This window comes from Cavia porcellus, unplaced genomic scaffold, assembly GCF_034190915.1.
Source record: "Cavia porcellus strain 051 isolate PalLab524CR breed Dunkin Hartley unplaced genomic scaffold, mCavPor4.1 scaffold_3, whole genome shotgun sequence".
Classification (NCBI taxonomy): domain Eukaryota; kingdom Metazoa; phylum Chordata; class Mammalia; order Rodentia; family Caviidae; genus Cavia; species Cavia porcellus.
The window spans coordinates 69,304,163-69,328,753 of NW_026947486.1; the positions used below are offsets into that span (position 1 = coordinate 69,304,163).

The 24,591-nt window shown below is 34.1% G+C and overlaps 1 protein-coding gene across 1 annotated transcript in view; it reads right to left on the minus strand.

Annotated features, from left to right (window-relative positions):
- Positions 1 to 24,591, minus strand: part of Gucy2f (guanylate cyclase 2F, retinal) — a 127,377-nt gene that overhangs the window by 62,251 nt on the left and 40,535 nt on the right. The window contains exons 7-9 of the mRNA XM_003467578.2: positions 21,528 to 21,624; positions 16,297 to 16,428; positions 9,933 to 10,022 (exon numbers count right to left, since the gene is read on the minus strand). Coding sequence (XP_003467626.1) covers positions 9,933 to 10,022; positions 16,297 to 16,428; positions 21,528 to 21,624 — 319 coding nt within the window. The remainder of the gene's footprint in view (positions 1 to 9,932; positions 10,023 to 16,296; positions 16,429 to 21,527; positions 21,625 to 24,591) is intronic.

A 24,591-nucleotide genomic window follows, 5' to 3' on the forward strand; every position in this document is an offset into this window, starting at 1 on the left:
TGGCTCAGAGGGGAATGGCCAGCCTACACCACCCATCTTTATACCTCAGTGACCAACAGCAAACTGGAGAGGGCAGAAATCCCTAGCCAGAATGCTTCAGAAGAACCATAACCAATACATAAAGGGGCTGGGACCTCCATCATACACCTGTATGAAACCAGAAACATAACAAGATAAAGAAATAAGAAAAAACCTCCAGCCCCCAACCCAGGGAACAAGGGTCCAGGAGAGTTAAATACAGAAGAGACCGAGGGCAGCAAACATGCAGTATCAGACATGGCATCAACTGATATAAAGAAATATCTTTGAGACGTTATAGACCAACTCAAAACTGAAATACTAATAAAAATAAAGCAATATATAAGAAGAATAATAAAAGAAATGCTAATCACCTCTCAAAAAGACACAGATGGAAGAATGGAGGAACACAGAAAAGGGGGAGAAACCTTCAAAGAAGTATATAAAAAAAACCTAGAATACATGAAACAGACCCAAAGATATTGCCAAAAAATTAAAATCTTCTTTGCAAGCTGGTTAGCAATCTTCTGAAATTTGCTTCTTCTGAAAGCAAATAAAGATAGATTAACAAAACTTGAAGATAGGTTTGCAATGTGTGATTGCAAAAGGAAAGATCTCTTTAAAATAATAAGGAAACAGGCAATAACAATACAAAGACTAGAAAATGACAAGAGGAACTATAACTTAAGAATAAAAATGTAAGTGAAGAAGCAGGGGTAAACACAAAGGAAATACAAAGACTATTCACAAAAATAATTAAGGAAAACTTCTCAAGCATAGAAAAAGAAAATGATATTCAGTAGTATGAGGCAAACAGAACTCCAACCAGCTACAACCAAAACAGATCTACATCCAGACACATAATAATCAAGATCTCAGAAATTCATCACAAGAACAGAATATTAAAAGCCATCAGAGAAAAGAAACAGGTCACCTATAATTGAAAACCCATCAAAATCACAAAAGACTTCTCAACACAAACCATCAAATCAAGAAGAGCTTGGAGCAAAGTATTTGAAGCCCTAAAAGAAAATAATCTCCAACCAAGATTGATGTATCCTGAAAAGCTGTCTCTCAAAATTAATGGAGAAACAAGATGCTTCCATGACAAAAAGGTACTGGGGGAGTTCGTGACAACCAATCCAATCCTACAAAAAATACTGAAGGACACTCTACAGAGAAAAAAAAAAAAAACACCAGGATTTCAGGAACAGTGGCAGAGAGGCCTCAATGAATGGGGCAGACAGTGTAACGAAGGAGAAAATAGACAACCAATGGCATAAAAATAGCATAGCAGAAATGAGGCAGAGAAGGTTGGCTATAATCTCTAAATAAATGGCCTTGATACAATAACAAAAAGAAACACAGACAGGGTAGATCAGAAGATAGGGTCCATCAAGATGCTCTGTATAGGAAATGTAAATTATCTGAAAGAGGGTTTATGGACCAAAAGTCAAATAATGAGAAAACAATGTTCTATGTGACAGGAAACCAGAGAAAAATAGGGGCAGCTCATCCAGCAGCTGCAGATAGAAAAGACATGAAACTTTTGTGCAGTGGAGAACTACTCAGCTATAATGAAGGAAAACCTTGAGGCTTTTGTGGGTAAAGGTATATAACTTAAGATCAAGCTCAGTGTGAAAAGGTTCAGAACCACTTATGTAAATAGTGGGTTGCCCCTCTAATCTAAAAACTAAAGGAGTTAGTGTGACCCAAAATGTACAATGCACCCTGTGAAAGTGAAAGAGGAAGAATTGTCTAAAAAAAGAAGGCAGAGGACATTGATAATAGTGTGTCAGGATTTAAAATTCACATTATTCTTATCAATCTGTTTAGTTTGATTATATTCTGTTCTAGTCTGTCTACTTGCACTAGATTTGAGGGCACAGAAAGCTATTCCAAAAATAGCAGGATATACTGTGGTAACCATCCTTAACATTCTATTCACTTAATCTGAAGCCTTATAAAACTTACACTGTCTCACTATGGCTGATCTTATTTGAATCTGGTTTGTTAGATCACTGCTTTGTATTTACTGATTTTATTTGAATCTGTTATGATAGTATCAAGTCTGAGAGTATAGGCAAATACTCTGAAGATGAAAAAATTCACTGGATACCCACTCTGATTTGACTATTACCTGCTTTTCAAGTCTTATAATGTCTCCAATATTTTGTTTTTATTAATATTGTTATGTACTGCTATATTCAATTATACTATGCTTGATGATATAGGCAATTCTATTGAAGATAACAAGAGACATCATAGTAACCATTGTATATCACCTTGCATTTTGGTTTTTTATGTCTTTTTCATTTCATATTTTTCTAGGAATTTGTTTTGTTTTGTCTTGTTTTGTTTTGTTTTTCCCTCTAATACAGAAAGGATAGATATACATGTAGAGACTGAGGCATGTGTAGAACTTCTAAACAGCTTATGAGAACTGATTATGTAATGCACGATGAAATGAGCAACTACTTTGAAGAAAAAGAAACACTAAGGTACCCAGTGCTAATTCCATAGTGTCATGATGTGAAATCCAGCAATACTGTTATTCTTTGTTAAGAGTGATATTACTCTGTTTTGTTTTAATTTCAGCATACGTGAAGATATGGACAGCTATTTTGAAGAGAATGAGAGACACTGTGACATCCATTGTTGACTTCCTTATTGTCTGGCCTTGAGGACCTAAAATGCTTCATCACCCTGTTCTGATCAGTTTTATACTATGTTGTTTTGTATGAATTCACTGTATGTGAAGATATGGACAACTATTTGGGAGAAAACAAGAGACAATATGATATATGGTGAAGATCTTGAGTTGTCTTGCTTTCAAATATGTATCTCTTATGTTGTTTTCTTATGTTCTGTTATGTTCTGTTTAATTTTATCCTCTTTAAAATTTTTAAAAAAAGGATTTTCAGCTTCATGAGATAAAGTCATGGAGAGCCGTTGTAAACCAATATAAATATTAACACTAATGAACTGTAAATTTCAAAACATTAAATTTTTATATTATATAATTTTAACATAGTTAAAAGTTTTTTTTATAAAAATGTCATAATCCTATAAATCTTCTAAAATGAGCACAATTCAAAAGAGAGGGCTGTGGGAAAAGTGAGGTCCGGGGTTCCACATTTAGAACTGAAAAAATATTGGCAATGATATACAGAACTTAAAACTCTCACACTTGCATACAGAAAAGCAAAATGGGAAAACATTTGATAGAATTTTATAAAGTTAAATATACACTATCCTTTAACCTAGAATTTCCACCCCTAAGTATGTACTAAAGAGAAACTGAAATCTGTGTCCAGGAAAACACTTGTGCAAGAATGTTCATAGCACCTTTGTTCCCAATAGCCAGAACTGGGATCATCTCAAATGCCCATCTGCAAGAAAATGAATAATTAAACTGAGCTGTATTTGTACAACATAATATTACTCAACACAAAGCAGGAATGATCAAGCTAAACATGTAATAACAGGCAATATCTCATTCTTATGTTGGATCATTCCACTTAAATGAGATTGTAGAATAAAAAAATTGAAGTATGATAAAGAAAGAGATGTGATTGTGGGAGGCATTAAATCAATAATAATGCTAGGAAACTCTGTAGATATTAGGGGTTCACAGTCTTTTTCTCCAAAGGTCCAAACAGTAAACACTTTAGGATCTGCAGGCCATACAATTTCTGTTGCAATATATATATATGTGTGTGTGTGTGTGTGTGTGTGTGTGTGTGTGTGTGTGTGTGTTAATAAGCATGCATACATATATATATATATACTCTATAGAAAATATGCCTGTAATCTCAGGACTTGGGGGCTGAGGCAGGAAGATCACTGTAAGTTTGAGGCCAGCCTGGGATACACAGTGAATTCAGGGCCAGCCTAAAGTACATAGTAAGACCTAGTCTTAAAAAAAACAAACAAAAAATTATTTATAGATATATTGGTATATAGATAGATATAGATATTAAACTGCTTCTTGCTTGTAAAAACCAAGCCATGAACCAAAGTTTTCTAATTCCTACTCTGTATCATGATAGAAATCTAAATTATATGGTCATTTTTATTGTAATATTAGAGAAATTTCATGGGCATTTCAATAATTATAAAATAATGAAAATAACATTCACAAAATCAGGGAATTAACGAATGGATGAAAACATAGATGAAATAATAATGATAAAATGTTCATAATTATTGAAGGTGAATGTTGAGCATATAGATATTGTGACATTATTTCATTCATTTTGTACATGTTTTAAATAATAAAAACATTTAATGAAAAATATAGCTGGAACTGTGCTTAAAGGGAAGTTTCTAGCTGTAGATGACTATATTACAAATGCGCATGAAGTTAGAATCAATTATCAAATCTTCAAACTTGAATAAAAATAGCAACAAATTATATACAGAAAGATGGAAGAATACAATAAGAATATAAGTTAATAAAACAGAAAGCAAGCATAAAATCAACAGTCAAAAGTAGACTTTTGGAAGAGAATAAAATTGATTATCATTTAGCAAAATCAATCAAGCCAAAAAATTAATTATTGGGATCAAGAAAAGATATGCTATCATAGCAGATTCGAAGAATATTTAAAAGATAGCACTAATATATGCTGTACAATTTTATATCCACAAGTTTGACAACATGTATGAAATGGACAGTTTCCTTTAAAGTCATAATTTATAAAACAGGAATAAGAGTAAGTACAAAGTTGTTCCAACATTTATTAAAGATATTTAATCTGTAATTTAAAATCTCTACCCAAAGAAGGGAATATGAATCTACTAATGAGATTTAAACACAGAATGACAAAATCAGATTCTATTTTGAAAAGAGTACTCTGATTTTAGTGTGTAGAATAGACTTAAGTGATAAAATTGAATGTCGAAAAAGTATCAAAATTGCTAGTGTTATCCAGGAGTTGTAGGGAGGAAACTGTGAACAAGAAGAGCATAGAGCCTATTTAGGGTGGTGAAACTGTTCAGTATGATGCTATAATGGTGAACACATGTCACCAGACATATTACAACATGTGTCTAGGCATCTTCCAAAAAACTCATGCAGTCATATATGGAGCTTTTTTCAGAAGTGGCTGGATCTAGAGTGTGCAATCGATTCATGGTGCAATAGTAGGATTAAAGGTGCTAGAGTTAAGGATGTGAGTGCTATCAGCCCTATGACTGGGTTGCCTGAAAACAATACGGAGGTACAGAAAGATGCTCGCTGCTAGTTACATGTGGTGTTGCTTGCTTTTGCTGTCCTCTGCCTACCATGAACTATTTCTCCTCTGTGTCGCCACCTTGCCTTGAAAATAGCCAGTAATGGACTGAAACCTCTACAAAGGTGAGTTGAAATAAACTTTTCTTCCTTTGACTTTGGGTGTCAGATATTTTGTTTCAGCAATGAGAAAAGTAACTAAGATAACACATTTGTCAAACCTTATAGAGTATACAATACCAAGAGTGAAACACATATAAACTATTGACTTTGAGCAATAATTATGTGTCAATGTAAGTTAATTGTAACAAACATGCTACTCTGTTAAAAATGGAGAAAATGATAAATATGTGTTGGCATAAAATATGTGGAAAGTCTCTACTTCCTAAATTTTACTTAACCTAAAACTATAATACTCTGAAAAACAAAGTCTAGTAAAAGAAAAAAATGATTGTGGTAGCTCTAATGGAATATGATAGTAACTTGGACAAGGATGGTAATCATAGAAATAGAGAAAAAGAATTATATTGGAAATTATGCATGCAGAAGCTTTAAACTATGGGGTTGTAAACTGGGCACAGTGGTGTACACCCGTAATCCCAGCTCTTGGAAGGCTGGGGCTAGAAGACTGCCATGTGCTCTAGACCAGATTGAGCTACATAGTAAGTTCAAGGCCAATGTGACCCTGTCTCAAAAAACTAAAAAATTTTTTTTTAAATATTTAAAGCATGGGTGATAGAAAGTTAATTAACTGATGGCCTTATGAGACAGTGTTAAGTGACATCTTAATAAAAGAAACAATAAATTTACAACGGAAAAAATACTTAGGTGCGTGATTTTATATGTCAATATTTGGCTATTCAAGTGCAGGCACAAATACTTAAAGAGTTGAGATTTACAGAATTTAAATTTTAAGATGTTTCTAGCCAAAAAAAAAAAAAAACATAAAAAAGAACATTCTTAAATGATGGTTTATGGAATCTAAGTTGGACGAGACAGCAAGTAGAAAACAAGTTTGGAGGCTGAAGGAAATGAAGATCAATAGACTAGCGAGATATAGCATAATCAAATATTATAAAAGAAAAGGATTTTATAAAAAGACAGGATAATGTTTAAATTTATGATTTTGAAAGTGAACTAGTTTTAGTAGCAGTTATAGATAATGAAAAATCTCAAACTGTGATTAGTCAAAGTAGAATTGAAAAGATTACACAGGTAACACATCCAAGGTCTAAATAAACAAGCAATTTGGATATCTTATGAAAAAGTAATCTCATTAGCATAATGGCAAGTCTTAGAGTAGAAAGGAAGAACATGAACCAAATCCCAAAATATTCAACAGATCAGAAGCAGTGAATTATAAGCAGATGAGAGTTAAAGGTGTGTGAAGAGAGTGCTAACCCAGAATGGCACTACTCTCAAAAGCAAATTGTGTGTGTTGTGTGTGTGTGTGTGTGTGTCTTTGTATCTGTGTGTGTGTGTTTAACAAAGTGAAGAAGGGGCTGTTTTAGAAGCATTATTAGTGAAGAAGAAATAAAATTCCACCATGCAATCCTGAAATACTAAAGCATATTAACAGCCACCATTGGAAAAAAATAGCTATGGGAAGGAAAATACACTTATACAAAGTGTTAAATTAATCTGAGCCTTTTTTACAATGTAAACACTTTTTTACACAGAAAATGCAATTCTCTCCTCTTTACATTTCTTGAAGAGGGACTAAACATCAATGAATTAAGAATCTCACAGAAAGAGCTCCAGGAGCAGCCAGTCAGGTCTAGATGATAGGAAAGAGCATAAGACTAGAAAACACACCCAGATCTTGCCTTTCAAGAATATCTAGCCCACTGTGCTCTGCTCCCTTCTATACGTGCATCATCAAGTTCTGCTTTCCAGTCTATTCCCTAGTCCCAGTCTTAATATTTGAAAATCATGAATGTATATAAGTAGTTAAAGCAGTTCTAGATTCACAGTGATAGTATAGTCAGATGCACTTCCTTTTCATTAAAAATGCTAGAAAAGAATTAAGGATTCTTGCATGGTGAATTCTGAAGTCTTGGTCTTCTTTCTTGGGTTGATCTATTGACTTTACCCAACATGACCACACAAGATAAAGAACACATACAAAGATGTCATGAAAACAATGGGAGGCAGTTTTCTCACTGGTGGAGAAAGAATTTGCAAATATGGAAAAGGGAAAAAATAAAATGAATGCTGGGCCACTGGACTAGAACTGGCATGAATTATGGTTTTCAGTAGATGACAGGTAGATTGATAATTATAGATTCTAAATGTTATGGTTTGGATCTTGTCTCCCTAAAGTTCATGTGTTGAAGGATTGATAGTGCTATGGAGGAGGCATAGAAATACTAGGAGACAGGGCCTAGTTGGAAGAAGTGAGTCACTGGAGGCATGTCTTTTGAGGAGATATTTTGTTCCCCATTCCTGATTCTTCCCATTCTGTTTCCTATTGGACACAAGGTGAGCAGCTTTCCTCTGCCACACCATACTGCCATGATGTTTGTGCCTTGCCATGGCCCTAAAAACAGTAATGCTGACAGGGGACTCAAATCTGGGAAGTCATGAGCAGAAATAAATCTTTCCTACTTTAAACTGTTATTCTTAGGTATTTTGTCATAGCAGTGGAAAGCTGAGCAACCCAGAAGCTAACCAACTGAAAAGAATATAACATATATATATATATATATATATATATACATATATATATATATATACAGATATAAATAAATAGACTCCTCTTTATTATAAAATGTCAACCATGCACATGGAATAGATACTGCAATTTAAAAACCATCAATAGATACTAAAATTAGTAAGTAAAATATTAGGAATAGGATATTTCCATAAACTCAAAGTAACTTCCAAATTATGTATTCATTTCAATGAGAAAATAAAACAGAAATTCTTCAGTGGAAAAACTTGGTGTACACCACTTCAATCAAAAAAAGTTTAAATCAACTATAATAGAATGATTGACAATGTGTGTCTCCTATAAAGTTTACTATAAGTGCCACAATAGCACATCTGTAGTATTTTGGCTAAAGATGCAATACCTAAATCTCATGATAAGGGACACTGAGAATACACAGTTCGAGAGACAATCAGCCAAGTACCTCACTTTAATTCTTCAAAAATATTGAGGTGAAAAAAAGAACTCTGAGAAACCACTTAACTAAGAGACATGACAACCCACTACAGTGTGTGAACCTAGATTGGCAACTGACCTGGGAAGAAATTGCCAGTATTGTATTAAGACCACTAATAAAATTAGAGTATGCCAGTAGTTTAGATAATAGTATTATATTAAATTTTCTGATTTTGATCTTAATGTAACCACATACAAGAATGTCTTAGATTTTAGGAAATAAATACTGAAGTGTTTAGACTTCAAGGAGTATTGTATCTACAAGTTACTTTTAAATGGTTCAGAATATATAAATAAGTAATGAAAATAACTTGACAAAATGATAGTAACTGCTATCTGGATAGGGCACAGAAGTCACTTGAATTATTTTTGCAACTTTATGTAAGTTTGAAATCATATCAAGATTAAAAGTTACCTTAAAAAAGTCGTGGACACTCTCTTTCTTGGATTGGTATCTATCTGCTTATTCCCAAACATCTAGTTTATAAGTTTCTCCAGGGTTGGCCCTGTTTTTGTCTTATATATTTGGATATAGCTTTCTATTCAGCACCCTGAATTATCAAAGTACTGTGAAATTAAGCTGACTTAGGTCCTCATCCTAGATTTTTCTCTCATTATTTACTCTTCAGTTCCAGGCACTAAGATCACATATAAGTGACATACCAAATTACCACATCAACTCCTAATCCCTAGAGGGCTTCCTTTTCTCTATGGAACAATTCTCTTCTGCTTCCTATATTTTCTAAGTTGTACAATTGTTCTGCATGCAGCAGGTGTCTCATTCAGATATCCTGGAATGATTTAAAATTTCTTTCTTTATAAATTGGGAGAAATCTATGGCTGTGTCCTACAATCCCATTCTCAAGAGTCAGCAAAGACCCAAGCCAGTATCCACAAATCTTTTACAGATTCGAACATCAAGGCATAGTAAAGACTTTGAAAGGTTTACAAGGGCTCATTGTTGTTTTATCTATATCCTGTCTCATTAAGTAAATCATCCAAGGACTGTTTGAATATAGAGAATTGGTAGAAAACTATTTTTTAAACAGAAATTAACAGGCATCTTTTCCAAGTCTGAGAAACAGGGATTTGAATTATCATGGCATAGTTAATAATAATCATAATCCATAGCATTTTACAAAGAAATTATGTACCAGGAAATGTACAAGAAACATGATACTTATTGTCTCTTAATTTTCATCCCATGCTAAGAAGGAAGGAGGCAGAAAGTAAATATTAATGTATTCTTTTGACGTCAAGTAATTAAGTTTCAAGGAGTTTAAGTGACTTGTACCAGTCAATATTTCTGTGAAATAGCAGACTTGGTATTTAACTCTTTCATGTTTCTTCAGTTTTAGAGCCTACAATTTTGATAATACTGAGCCATTGACATCTCTATACTTTCCATGCACTAATTTATTAAAAGAGTAATCCTAAACATCTGGTGTTAATTAATTTGAAGAAAAGATTGATTTTTTACTAAAAATGAGAATAAATAAAGGTTTCCCCTACCATTTCAAACACATTGCTTGCACTTGATTTGACGAACTTGATGTCTCCAAAATCTCCAGCTGGGAGTTTTTTCAGCCACACCCAGTCTCCCTGGAAAGAAAAGGTAGAGAACAGTAATGAGACCTAGTTGCCAGTAGCCTCAGAATAACAACCTCTCCACATGACGGGTTTATACTGATACCAACCCAAACAAACTTTTCCTCCTGTCTTATCCACTGTTCTCTTGAAATTCTACATTCTAGGTCAAAGCTAGTTCATATAGGAAAGTTAAAGTTAAAAATATCAACTAACTCAATTGGAAAACAACTGCAGTTATGAAAACACCAGAAAAAGAATACTAGTCTCTGCAATGACTTCCTAAACTGCAGAAAGTGTTGAGTCTTTTTAATTATTCATAGAAAGTGATAGAGCACCAGGCTGTGACACAGGTCCAGGTTTTCTGTGATTAATGGTGATAGTGGTTGTAATTCCCACTCCTTGACACATCAGTGGTGGAAGATGTAGGGCAGGAGAGGTACTGCAGTAAATATTTTTTGCATTTACTTTGATCCATTTTTAGCTTGCAGGATAGGCCATTTGGAGGAGAGGGGCTCTGAAGCTTTATTAAGCTTATTGGTTTAAATTAAGAAGCCTCTCTCTCTGTTAGTCTGCGCCATTCAAGGACTGTGAGAGGAGAGAACCAGGGGCCTCACCAGGAGATGAACCCCACTTAGAAAGCAGTGCTATATATCAGCTGCTGCCAAAAGTGGGAGTGGGGACAGCCACACCCAAATGTCTCTCTGTGAGTCAGTGAGTCTGTGCCATTTGTGAATTGGGGGAGGAGGGTCGGGGACCAAGGGCCTCACCAGGAGGTGAGCCCGTCTGGAAAGTAGCACCATGCACCAGCTGCTACCAGAGTGGGAATGGGGACAGCCACACCCAAATCCCTCTCAGCGAGTCAGCACTATTCTAGACTGTATAGGGAAGAGATCCAGGCCTCACCAGAAAGTGATCTTGGGTGGGAAACCATATCATTTTCATTGTTTTGTTGAGTTAGGTTTTATTTTCTGTTTTGTTTCATTGTATTATATCTGATGGCAGGAGCAGCTATTTGAAAGATAAGAAGACATATTATGGTAGCCATTTTGGATTTACTAGTGGCTTGCTTTGAAGTTCTTTATTGCATTCACTGTTTTGGCTTTATTGTTTCTATTATATTCTGTTGTTTAGAGTTTTTACTATGTCCCAAAGTATCTGCAGCTATTTTGAACACAACAAAATGCATTATGGTAACTATTGCTGATTTTATAAGGTTTTGAAGTCCTGTATTACTTATATTGATTTTTTATTGGTTTTATTTTCCTTGGCTTTATCCTCTTTAAAATCAAATAAAATAACATAATTTTTTAAAAATGAAAGAAAAAAGAGGAGAGAACTGTAATAACAAAATATACAGGAAAAGCAGGTAACCAAAGATCATATTTGTTAAGATGTGTCAGTGCCTTCCCCCTTGACAAAAATTTCTATTGACTTACAGGTAAAAATAAAAAATAAATAAAAGTAAACTAATAATTTTATTTTGAGGCACAAACAATCACCAAACTAAAATAAGTAATCTAGATACTCTCAAAGGTCTATTTCTGAATTTTTCATTCAAAATTGTTTTACTTTTTAATTTGGTATGTTTATGAAATATAGGTAATTTGATACATTTATACAATAAATGTGTAATGATCAAATCTGTGTAATTAGCAATTTTACTTTTAAAGTACAAAATTGCTGGGTTTTTTAGTTTTTTTTATTTTAGATAGAAAAAAACAAAATTTCAAAACAAGATAATAGGAGAGTAACAATAGTTAATACATTACATATTGTTTTCTTTAGTTACTCAGAGTATAAGATATAGGCATTTAATGTTAGCACAAACCTTTCTTTTAAATGAACTGAAATATTAGTAGTAAAACTAACTTTAAGTAGTATAACTATCTTTCTTTCTTTCTAAAATTACTATTTCTAGGACTGCTGTTTTCAACAATTATTTTTATCTTCATTTCAACACCAGTACAAGATAGACAATTTTATTCTACATATTTAGCCTCATGAATTTGTCAGTCTTCAAGCCCTATTTAGATCTATCAAACTCAAATCACAGAAAAAATATAGATTCATTTTTCTCTGTAATAAGAATAAAGCCTTAAGTTTTCATGTAGCTCTCTGCTCTTCAAAGTGCCTCCAAATCTATTATCTATAGCCTACAAATTCTATTTTAAGATGCACCAACTTGTCGTCAAATAAAAATAGCAAGGCAGAGCATTCTGTGTAATCAAACGCTGAGAATAAGAAAGTGTAACAACTCTCTTACTAAGGAATATATCCAGTTATAGCCAGGCCTTTGGAAACAACTGGAGGCAAAGACAAATGGAAGATGCAAGCATCTCAGTTACTTGCCTCTACTTGGTGCTAAAAAATGTCTTCTAAGTAAAGAGCTCAAAGGCCTTTGACTAGAGAATGGCTCTAAAACATCTTTATCAGTTGAATGAAACTAAAAAAGCCAAATTCACTGCCCACAAAATTCAGAAGGGTAACACAGGATCAGTGCCTGCCTGTACTAGAATGTTCAAACCATTTGCTCCAGCAATTCTCCAAGTGTGACCCTGGATTAGATGCATCAGTATTATCTGGGAACTGCTAAAGAAGGCCAATTCTCAAGTTTCATCCAACATTTATGAAATAAGAAATTATGGGAGATGAAGCTAGGAACGTCTGTTCTATCGATCCCTGAATGTGACTTGGATACATGTGAAAGTTTGAGACATATGGTTCCAGCCTTTCCCTTTGCATCAGGTCTGTGCGCTCCCCTCATTCATACCCTCCTCATTTACTTGCCACAAGGTTAAAATCAGTCTTTGGTTAGTCACCTAAAATTCATTCATAGAATTCAGAAGAGCCCAACACTGGTCTATAGTTTTACCCTTCACCTTTTAGAGGACTTCACCTTTTAGAGAATCAAAAGCTAGTTCTAAAGCTTAAGTGAATAAATACTGGGATTTTTACAAAATAATCATATGAGTTGTATATAAAAGAGAACAAAAGAAGTCTTCCATCTCCTATTTTGTTACTCTTTTCCCTTATTTGGCTTTCTGTTGCTTGGGGAATTTGTGTGTATTTAAAATTTAAATAATTATCACAAACTCTGTAAGCAAATTTGTATTGAGTCTGTGTGCATCTTATTTCAAGAGTAATGAGGAAAGAAGGAGAAATGGGAAGGTTTTATCTTCTCCACACATGCACTATTCATTTTGCTTTGTTCTTTTAAAATAAGAATGATGAAATGCTTCACTCATCACTCACTTTTTAATTAAGAGAAAGAGACATCAAACTCTATTCAATAAAGACTTTTAGAAGTAATTTAAAGTCCATCAGTTGTGTGCTAAGGCCATGTTGTATTAACTAAGAAGCAAGACACAAGGCTGCTTCAACTCAAGAGTGGCGTTTATGCAGCCACTTAATTAACCTGAACTTGTTTCCCTACCCATGGAGCTCTACTTACTAAATGATATCTTAGGTCCTTTTCAGCTTTTATAATATCTGATTCTATGATGGAGAGACAGAAAGGGAAATGGTTGGTGGAAGACAAGGGATAAAGAAAAATCTATAAAAGATGTGAGGAGATAGAAACAAGGCTGTGAGAAGGGGGAATATGTGGAGATAAAGACAAAAGTGATACAAAGAAGAAAATACAGGTAGGGAATGAGAGGCAAATGTCAAAAAATCAAAAAAGAAGATGAATTTGGTGGGTTCTCCCTAAGTGTGCCAGGATTAGAGTCCTTCCTCCTTGACTTCCACTTCCCTGACTATGGTTATTATGGTAGACCATGACATGTCCTCACTGCATTTGTCATTCATATATCTGCCTGGCAGCCACATTTTAGATAATATCTGTGACATAAGAACTGATGTGACTATACAATGCTGAAGTTTTTGCATCTGTGTGTACAATCAGGTTGTGTGAATTGGTGCCAGTGGAGTACTAGACATGTGGTGCATCCTAGAGAAGCCATGCTTTGCTAGCAGATATTTGGTACTCCTAACATCTAGCACATCAGCTGGCAATCCCAGAAAAATCCCAAATTTTTGTGAAATTTTTATTTTAAACAAAATCCCAAATTCTATTTAAAATAGAATTCCAAATTCTTATGAAATTTTTATTTTAAACAAAATTTAGAGAATTAGTCTTCTCTAAAATACTCTTAATCCAAAAAGGCATACGGAAATACATTATTTGATCTGTAAATTCATTTGACTTAGGCTTCCTTAGAGTCCTCTTTTGTCCTAGCCAGGTGGTTTTCCAGTCTCAGTGCTTTTCTTCACACCCTGGCCTCAGCCTGATCTTGCCTCCATTGCATGAGGTTATTCTTAGTATAACATGCCTTTTGTAAACACAAAGTTCCTTCCACTTATGGTCTAACAGCTATTCTAAGAACTAACTCAGCTCCTTGTCTCTTTTCAAAATGAAAACATATCTGACAGACTCTTAAAGGCTAGTTACATACAGATGTTTATTTTGCCCCATCTCATTTTTACACTTCACTCTTCCAACCTAACAAAATAAAACACACCACAATTCAACACATAAATTCTTCCATAGAATCAGAGAATTATATGCCAGAAGAGCCTTAGATGTCTCTTATTCTACCAGTTATGAAACCTGGATGCATATAACAAGAACTTAAAATAATACTAATGCTTTAATCCCAGCCCATACCAATAGAATCAGAATCACTAGAAGTAGAAATCTTGGAATAAATACTTTTTGTTTCCCAAGTAGATTCAAATAAGCAAGATTAAGAACTTGTCTCAACTCTTCATGTTGCAGATCATACTCAAAGCTTATTGAGATTCGTCTCAAAATCTTAGGGTATTTATACATTTGTAAAGCCATAAACCCTTACATTTGATATTCAAAAGCTATCCAATAATATTGTATTTTATCCTTGAAAGAGTAAACAAGCAAATTCTTTAATACTTCAAGTTTATATTTGAAGTAGATCTCTTTCATTAAATTAAGTCAAAGGTGAGATCCAGGGGTTTCTTTCTATGGTATAAAGAGATGAATACATAGATCATGTCAATACTGGCACTGTGGGCCAATCTTAGTCCATTTGTGAGGCTGAGTAATTAATAGAGGATGAGAAATCCAAAGCCAAAACTTAGCAGTTTTGGTTGTCTGGTGTGAGTCGCTCTTTATTTCCACAGTGGTTTCTTATTACTACCTCCACTGAACAGGAGGAACATTTGATCCTCACATGGCAGAAGATAGAAGGGGAAGCTAAATAAACGCTTCAGAAAACCTAAAACCTCTTTTATAAGGGACTTAACCCCATCCTTATGAGAGAAGTGAGCTCTCATGGCTTAATATCTTTTAAAATCTAAGATTGCTATATTGCCATTAAATTTCAACACCTGAATTTTGGAGGTGACATACTCAAACCGTAGTAAGGTACCCATGAGGTACTTAGGACTGAAAAACATTCACTTGGAAAATTCAATGTGGTCAACAATATAAAAATTCATTCTTTCTTTGTAGTCACTGTTGAAGTTGAAAATGTTAGCTGCTTTTGGGAGTATATTCAAACAAAGCAAGGAAACCACACTGGGAAGGCCTCACTTAGGAAGGACACAGTGTTGTTTCTCTTTTACTCCCTGATTTTCTCTTTCCTGCTGAGAAGAAGCAGTTCAAGTCTCCAACTATTACAATATTTGTTCTGGTTTTCAAATTCTAGTACCTCAGAACAAGGGATAAAGAGTCGCCTCTTAAATCTTGAAAGACAGAAACTTCATTGAAATAAAAAAAGAATTTATTTTATACAACAGAAAGTAATCTGTTACTCAAAGAGACAGTACAGGTGAAGAAAAATAAATAAATGAATTTATGAAAAATGTTTCAATAACATCATAGGATTAACAAATGTAGGAACAACTAGAATTTAAAAAGAAAGAGTACCTCAGTCCCACCCAGCACAAACATGCCTCTTGACATCTCATCCCAAACAGCTCATGGAGATGTTTCTTCTACTATTATAGTCTTCTATTTCTTCTCTCATGTACAGGCTTGTGGGATGAAAGAAATGTTTAAATTCTTGGGTCTCAAAGACTTTTCTCCACATGCATAGAAAATACATTGAGTTGAAATATCAATGAGGGCATAATGAGTTGCTGAGGAAAATCACTGTCAAAAATGTCAGTCAAATCAGACTATAAGTAGACACGGACATTAAAGACATGGAAGACTTGCCTCAATATTTCTGCCCAAACACTGAGTTCTGAATCATTGGCTCATTCTACAATGCGAGAAGACATGTTAGATAGACATTGGATGTTTTACCTCATAAATTGCTATGTTGGAAGTTTCATAGGTAGCTGGAGTTAGACTTCCTGAAGAAAGGGAGAGCCTCAAGGACCTCCCGCTTTGAACCTCAGAGATGATCTGGAAGCTTACACTGGCACGACTTCCTCTCTGTGAAAGCATTAAGAGAAAATGTTATGAATAAAATTTTCATGATTTAAGACAGAACACTGAGCTGTGATATAAGTACTATGCTTATTCATTTCTATTTATAAGAAAGTAACTATTTGTGGGTCTACATTAAATTGGTTAATATTTTCGTATTATTTAGAGGCTTTTAAATCTAGGAACTTCCATTTGTAGACAAATTGAAACAAAAAAGAATGAGTTTTATCAATGATTTAGTTACATGTGCTATCTATAAAAATCTAATATTTTAAAAATTATAGAAATAGAACAAATCCTTCCCTTCTGACTCTTAGGACTGGTTCTTGTTCTTATACTGAATGGCATCTTTTTTGTGTAGGTTAGATTAAAGGCATATGGGATCCCCAAAAGCAATAAAATGATATAAAATGAATAAATCATTTGTTCATGATTTAGGAGTTATGATGCTAAGTAAGCTAAAGTCTCTCTTCCTTAATTGGTTAGTTTTCACACATAAGTCTGATAAAAGACAACTGTAAACTTCACAGCTGAGTGACAAGAGGAACAGTTTTCTGTAGTATGTGTTAAACTTTAAAATTCAACTGAACCAGTCAGTAGACATACTTCAAATGAAATACAATAAATCAACAGGTTCTTCAATATTTTCTCATTATCTCCAAATGTGCCTTTGTGAGAATTATAGCAACTCAGAGCTAGCAATTACAATTAGTATTGTGTTGTGCAGCCCATACCTCCATCCCCAACACCTTCATTTTTATAATGAAGAAACAGAGACCTAAGAAGTAAAACAAGAATTTACAAGAAGTTTGAAACAAGAATTTTGGTGATATAATTCCTGTCCATGTGCTCTTTCAATCACATCTTGTTTTGTATCATTCTTGTCGATAAATGTCATCTGAAATGTTTTCCACTCTTCCTTTCATGATCTTTGATTGACAAAGTCACTAGCTGACTTAGCCCTGGGTTAAACTCCTTCAATACCAAGACTATTACAGTCAAAATTCTAAAACAATGTTAGACTATATTCACTCAATACTGTTATACAATTCCAACAGCTCAAGATTCAGAGAAGTTGTAAAACTTGCCTCTTCATATAATCCTTGTGTCAACTTGCACTCTTTCCAACAGCGCAAGGTCAGGGAGGAATCTACTTGCCTTTCAGTCAGTATTTTTATATCTCATCAGAATCACCTAGATCTATATAATGAGGCATAGCCTTCTCCATGAAATGCAAGGGAGAAAGAGATAGAGCCTGATAAATCCAGATATATTTGGACTTAAGCTTCATTTTCTTCTAAAACCTTCCTTTCCCAACTTGATTTCTCCTGACCTGTCAATTTTTCTAGACTTAATGAATTTTGTGTTCTGCAAGAGTTTATCCTTTCAGACTACTTTTGGATGGAACCTTTGGACAATCTTGACTGATTGGAAACAGCCAGCAGCCAGTATGTGACTACACAGCAATTGAGGAAAATGTATGCTACCCCATCTTTCCCCATCAGAATCCCTGTTACAAGCCAAATGCCAAAAGTCATCTTGATGCGGAAAACTATGTTCTTCTAGGTTATTTTCATTCTTTTTTGCCTGGAACAAAATATTAGAACAAAAATAAATATTCCTTTAAGGATATCAATTCTTATTTCTATTTATTCTTCTCAATCATGATAAAAATCTATGATGATTGATTTTTTTATTCTCATTGTGTTAAAATTAGAGCTATAACTGCATGTATGTTTGAGTGTGTAAGATGGAAAACCATAATACTGAGCCTTTGTTGGATCATTGAACGGAACTGTCTGCAATCTCACTGTATGAATGTCCACTTTATATGCTTTAATTTTATAATTTGGACAACTGTTTCTAAGATGACAATGTGTAACCTATTAACTAGTGATTTCTTACTGTATATTTTTTTCTTGAAATTCTGTATTATTTGTACCTTGTTACTGCTTTGTTTTTTATTTCATTTCTTTTTTCTCTTTAAATAAAAAAAATTGGTGCATGGGTGAAAAATAAACGATCTATAATCATGATCAACATTTTAAAACTAGGTATTCTGTTCATTTGACTTTAGCACGACTCTACTACTTATGAGTTTTTGATAAGAACTGGCATATTTTGGTAACAGAAACACAGTTTAAATTTTAGTACCAAAAAGAAGAGGCACAAGTGGAGGTTTTCTAGACTTTACTAGATGCTGCAAAGTCTGTACAAAGAAAAACTAAATCAAAGATTCAGCGACACATTATTTTGAGACTTTCAAGTCAAATAATCCAGATAATTGACATGTCAGTCATTTGACAAGGATAAGAAGTAGAGATTTTTTAAGTAACGTTATTTACTTTTAACAAAATTATACTATATTTTGCTACGTGTAGACAGTGACTTCTTATCATTCAATTCTGAATGAAATACCTTGGCACAGAATCACTCTTTTCTTAGTACTGAGTTATATGTTGGAATTGCTTCAGAGCTTATGCTTCAACTTTTTTACTTTTTATTACTTGAGATAGAAAGTTTCATGGTAGCTATATTGACTATGATAGATACAGACAAATTTCACCATCATGAGTCCTAGTGTCCTCTAGTAGTTTTTAAAATGGAGACTAATATTAGCAAGTTTTTGTGGCATGAGGGTGGAGTGTAGCTTTCAGGCACAGTGGTAATTTTGGCTCTTGATGGAACACTTCTGGGAACATATCAACCTTACAAAGAGATACGATGATTTTAAAAAGTAAGAAAGGGTTGTAAATGAGAATCAAACTAAACAGCTCAACAGTTCACTTGACTCTACCTGCACAAGACAGTGTCATGAAAATCCATTGTCACCATGCCAACTAATTAAATATATCTTGCCATATCACATTTGAACAAATGGTCAGTTCAGTCATTGAGATCATTAATTCTCAAATCTGCTACAGTGTTATATCAATAGTAAGTTCCACATAAAAAATATGATGTATTTTCATTCTTTCCCTACATCCTTTCACCACAAGAATTTGCAGACTAGTCTCATTATTGCAATCACATAGATTAGCAGTAGACATGCTAGCTACCTTTAACCAAATACTTCTCCACACACTGTCTTCTCTAAGCTGTTTTTTATGTACTTTCTTCTGCTTAGGATGCCTACCAGAGACAGTAAGATAACAAGATAGGTGAAATACTCCAAGTATAGGACAAGATAGTGTGATGGAAACTACCAAACTGTAGAAAAATTGCCTCTTCCGAAAAGGAGACCTACTATTGAGTTTCTTTTAATTGCTACAATGAACCCTAATAAGGTTGACAGACTTTTCAACTTTTAAAATTGTTTTTATTTACAATAATTGTATACCTTTATGGGTACAGTGTGATGTTTGCTATGTTTATAAATTGTGTGTTGATCAATTTTCAATACTTAGGCTATCCAGCACTACAAACACTTATCATTTCTTTATGATAAGTATATTCAAAATCCTCTGTTCTAGGTGTTTTGGATTATGCAATACAATATTGTTATCTATAATCATGCTTGTGCAATAGAACACCAACACTTGCCACCCAACTTCTAAAGAAAATCCAGAGATTCAGATTTTTGTGTGTTAATTTCATAATATTTCAAAATTCTGGGTGCTATTTTTTTTAACTGTGAGGATCAGACATAAAGCTTAGTCAGTCTATAGTCTGTAGCCAAATTCTGTCCTTTTTTTTAAGATCCAGCTTTGCTTCTGAGTCTCTGAAAATCTTCCCTCCACTGTTTCCTCTTTTGAAGTCCCATTGTATTTCTAATTTCTTTTCTGTAAAATGGCACTATCAACTCACTTGTGTGACATGATTTGTATCTTTAACTAGATTGTAATGCCTTGAGGGCAAAGACTGTATGCCATCTCTCAGAAAACTTAGCCCAGGCATAGAGCACAGTAGCAGGACCTTAATGAAGATCCCCTATAACAACACAAACATAAACAGATCTCCTTGTTGAAAGTCAATCCTCTTTTACTACTTGTTTTGATCACCAAACTTTTAAATGAACGTGTTAAATTATAAGTGCCATGTGTATGTTTATAGGTTAATATTACAAAATCATACCCCTACCCTTGAGGAACAAGTCATCAAATATTTAGCCCAAATTCACAAAAAAGGGATCTATGAAGTCAAACTATTGCCCAAAGTGTACTGCACTTATTTCACAACACAGTTTTTTTTAGTAGGATGTAACTAAAATGTAACATAAACCACATTATGTAACAGTTGATTAACATTTAATAATTGTATGTATTTATTGGGATACAGTATAATGATTTTATGTCTATATACAATGTGTAATGATCATATCAAGGAAATTAGTATTTTCATCTCAGTAAATCTATAATTTCTGTCACGTCTTTTTGTTGGGAAACTTTGAAATCTTCTCTTGTAGTGTTTATAAAATATATGATAAGTTTTTTTAAATTACAGTCCTCCAACAGTGATGTAGAATACGAGAACTTATTCCTTTTACCTAAGTCTATTTTGGTAGTAGCTACCTAACTTTCATCTACTTCCCTGACCCCTACACTTCCTATTTTCTAGTGATCACTGTTGCACTGTCTACTTCTATGAAGTAAACTATTTTAGGTTACACACATGAGAGAGAACGTGTGGCACTTGTGTTTCTGTGCCTGATTTATTTCACTTAACATATTGTCATCTAGTTCCATCCATAGTGCTGTAAAGTTACAAGATTTCATTCTCTTTTTTTAAGAGAAAAAAAGGACAGAAAAATCAAAAAAAATTCTTTGTGGCTGAGTAATATTCCATGCAACAAATATAATTTTTAATATTCTAGAAATCACACTGGAAAACATAAAAAGAAACAAGGGAAATTAGCTTTAATGTGTTTTATTTAACCCAATATGTCTAAAATATTATTTTGACATGTAATCAATAGTGTTACATCTTTTTCATATCCTAATCAGATACTTTACAGTTTGTGATTCTAAGTCTTATAAATCTAATACGTATTTTACTCTCACAGCACATTAAAATTGAAACTAGACACATGTCAGGTGCTCAACAGTCATTTGTGGCTTGTGGCTACAATATAGAACGGTGTAACAAAAAAAGGAGCTGTTTCTTACCTTATTGCCAAAGTGGGGATTAATAAATGTTACATCCTCCAAAGTTAGTAGAATTCTGTTGGGTCCTTTAATTAATTGGATTTTATTTATATGATGCCTGAAACACCATGAAACATGAAATCAGGTCACAGGGGAAGGGATGTTTTTACAACGGCAGGGTTGATTTGTTAAAGCAGTAGCTAAAGAATGTACAAGATAATTGAGAAGAAAGTCATACACAGATATTTATCATAATACCCACAGCAAAGGAAGGCAACAACTCTGGTCCTCATGACTTAGAAAGTTAAAAACACCAAAAGAGAAAATTAAAATGCTTTTTAAGAGGCATCAAAAGAGAAAGATGAGTATACTGCATGGAGATAGGATCTCAGACTAATAAAATGGTGATACCATATCAATAGCACATTCAAAACAACACCTACCTCAGAATACTTTTAAAGAACCCAATATGTTTTCTCGTATGGTATAGTAATTCCCATGATAATACCAGGGCCAAGATTCATAAATCTCCATTTTATAGACAAAACACATTAGGTAAACAAAACAAAATTAAGCAAATTTGTGAAATTCCCTAGCTTTAGACAGAACTGAAAATTGAATCCTAGGTCCCTGGCTATCGGCCTAGGTTTCTGTTCATAAGACCACTTATCTTGCAAACTTGCATCAATTCGTTGCCAAGGCAACAGGTTGAAAAGCGGAAAAATTCAATTAGCTTGTTGTTTTGTTTACATGATTCCAAACAAGTGGACTGACTGGGTGTTTGTTTTCTTTTCCTTTTACTGAATTGACCTCTGGTCTGAACATTACATAGACACAGATAAAACAAGATTTTCTGCAAAGATGCCCATTATTTCACAGAAAATGTAATTTTTTTCTAGAAATTTATTACTGATACAGAAGAGTTTAAGATGCCATTCACATGGTGAGGTAAATCTGGCCAGGAAACCTGAGGACCTGAATAAGCCTCCAAATAGTCTGTGTGGTTTCTTTGGGGGGGGGGGGAGGTATTTTGTTTGTTTATTTTTTTCCTTGGAGATTCTGACATCTAGATTTTGGCTTCATGTTTTTCATAACTCCATAGCGATCATTATTTGAAATGTGTTAAAGTAATGGGCCAGAATGGAGAAAAAATACACTAACTCAAAATGCTTAGTCAAGCTGCTCTAAGGAGAAATCTACAATGTCGATATTGCTTTAAGTATTAACAACCCAGTCAATTTTTCTCAGTGACTTCACTGGTTTGTAAACAAACAATTAGTGTGTTTCTAATTGTCTGCCAACAAATGTGTCCCTTATCACAGTGGGAGATGCTGCCCTGCAGAGAAAATTAAAAGAACCCTGCAGTGAATTCTCACATAGAGCACATGAATCTTTTGGCAAGTAAAACATTATTCCCTAACTTGTTTGTTTCATATGTGCACTGAATTATTTTAAAGCATTTATACCTATAAAAACAAGCATGCTGCAAAATATTCTAGTAGAAAGTAAATTGGAGCCTCAATCCAGAGATGGGGGATAGTGCAAATCTGCCAGTAATTAGCCAGGTGGAGGTGACCTTAGATAAATGATTTAACCTCTTCATGCCTCAGTGTCTCCTTTCTAGCAGGATAATAGTCCTTGCATTACCCGCTTCATAGAGTTGTTTTGAAAATCAAATGAGATAATGTATGTGAAAGTGCTCTGAAAAGCGTGAAGCACTATGAAAGTATAAGGGCTCATTATTATCATTATCATCATTAGTATCACAAAGCACCGGAGAGCTTTATACAAAGGCAAAGCAATCTAGTTCAGAGGAGTAGGGAGAAAAGAGGAGTTCAAAGAATTCTTTGTTTTGGGGTGGTTGGGTTCTTTGCACATCTTTCTTGCTAAAAAAATTTTTTAAACAATCAAAACACACAGAAAAAGAAAGAACAAAGAGTCACTCTCCTGCAAGTAATCTCCATCTATTACAGAAACTAATCAGCCGCTCAGCTCTTCTGATTGCAGCCGTGGTGGGCAGAGAGAGGGAGGAAAGTGGCAAAGAGAGGGCATCTTTTGTGCTTTGCTAGCTGAAGAACCAAAAAGCAAGTGACTCTGGAAAATGATGTACCTCTCTCCCATTTTTGAGTTTTGTGTGACCGTTTGAAGTACCAATTGTCTCAAACTCATTTTCCTCTCCAATAATTTTCCTCTGTAATCATGTTCCTCTCCAATCATTTTCCTCTCCAGTCATCTTTGCCCTTCAGCCCACAAGCTCCAAACAAATCCACCACTCTATGGGTTTTTTCTACCTCCACCTTCTCTTCTCAAGAATTGCAGGCTGGGCTTACTCAAAGTCTAAAGAACCAGTCCGTTCAGTAGGAAAGACTAGGAGAACTATCATTTGAGAAACTGAGAGGTAGCATTAGCAACTGAGTATGACTCCATTGTCCACTTTGCCATGGAATGTTTTAGTACTGTGTTGACTATTAAACCTCAAATTTCTCTATATGGGTGAAGTACTTTGTATTGGCACCATATATCTTGCAAAATATCTATGGATGCTCATTAAGTGCTTTATTCTTTAGCAGAAGCTGAAGATATGAAATTTATGTTTTTAGCAGAGACATGTCACAGTCCCAGAAATTAGAAGGAAAACTTCCTTTGAACTAATATCTTTATCAAATGTGCTTTAGCAACTCATAAGCTGCTTACTAATCTTTGTGTCTTTATTAATTTTCTACTTGGGTATTCAGTGATATTAGGTTTTCACAGTGATACAAACACATTAAACACTAAGAGTAACATCTGTTATGGCTTCAATCTAGGATCTTCAGCATCATTAAAATATCAGTGTTAGAAGCACTCTTAAACATTAATTCAATTCTTTTATTCTACAATTGTGAATATTCTAACCAAGAAAGGTAAAGTGACTTATTCAAGGTACATGACTATCAAATATACTCAGACATTTGTCTTGGAATCACCAAAATAGCTCTACTCTATTCCCTGCCTGTCCTTACCATGTTGTTTTCAGGACTACCCATAAAAAGAGATAACAAAGGTTTGGTTTGCATGGTAAAGTAGGAGAATTGTGATTTATTTC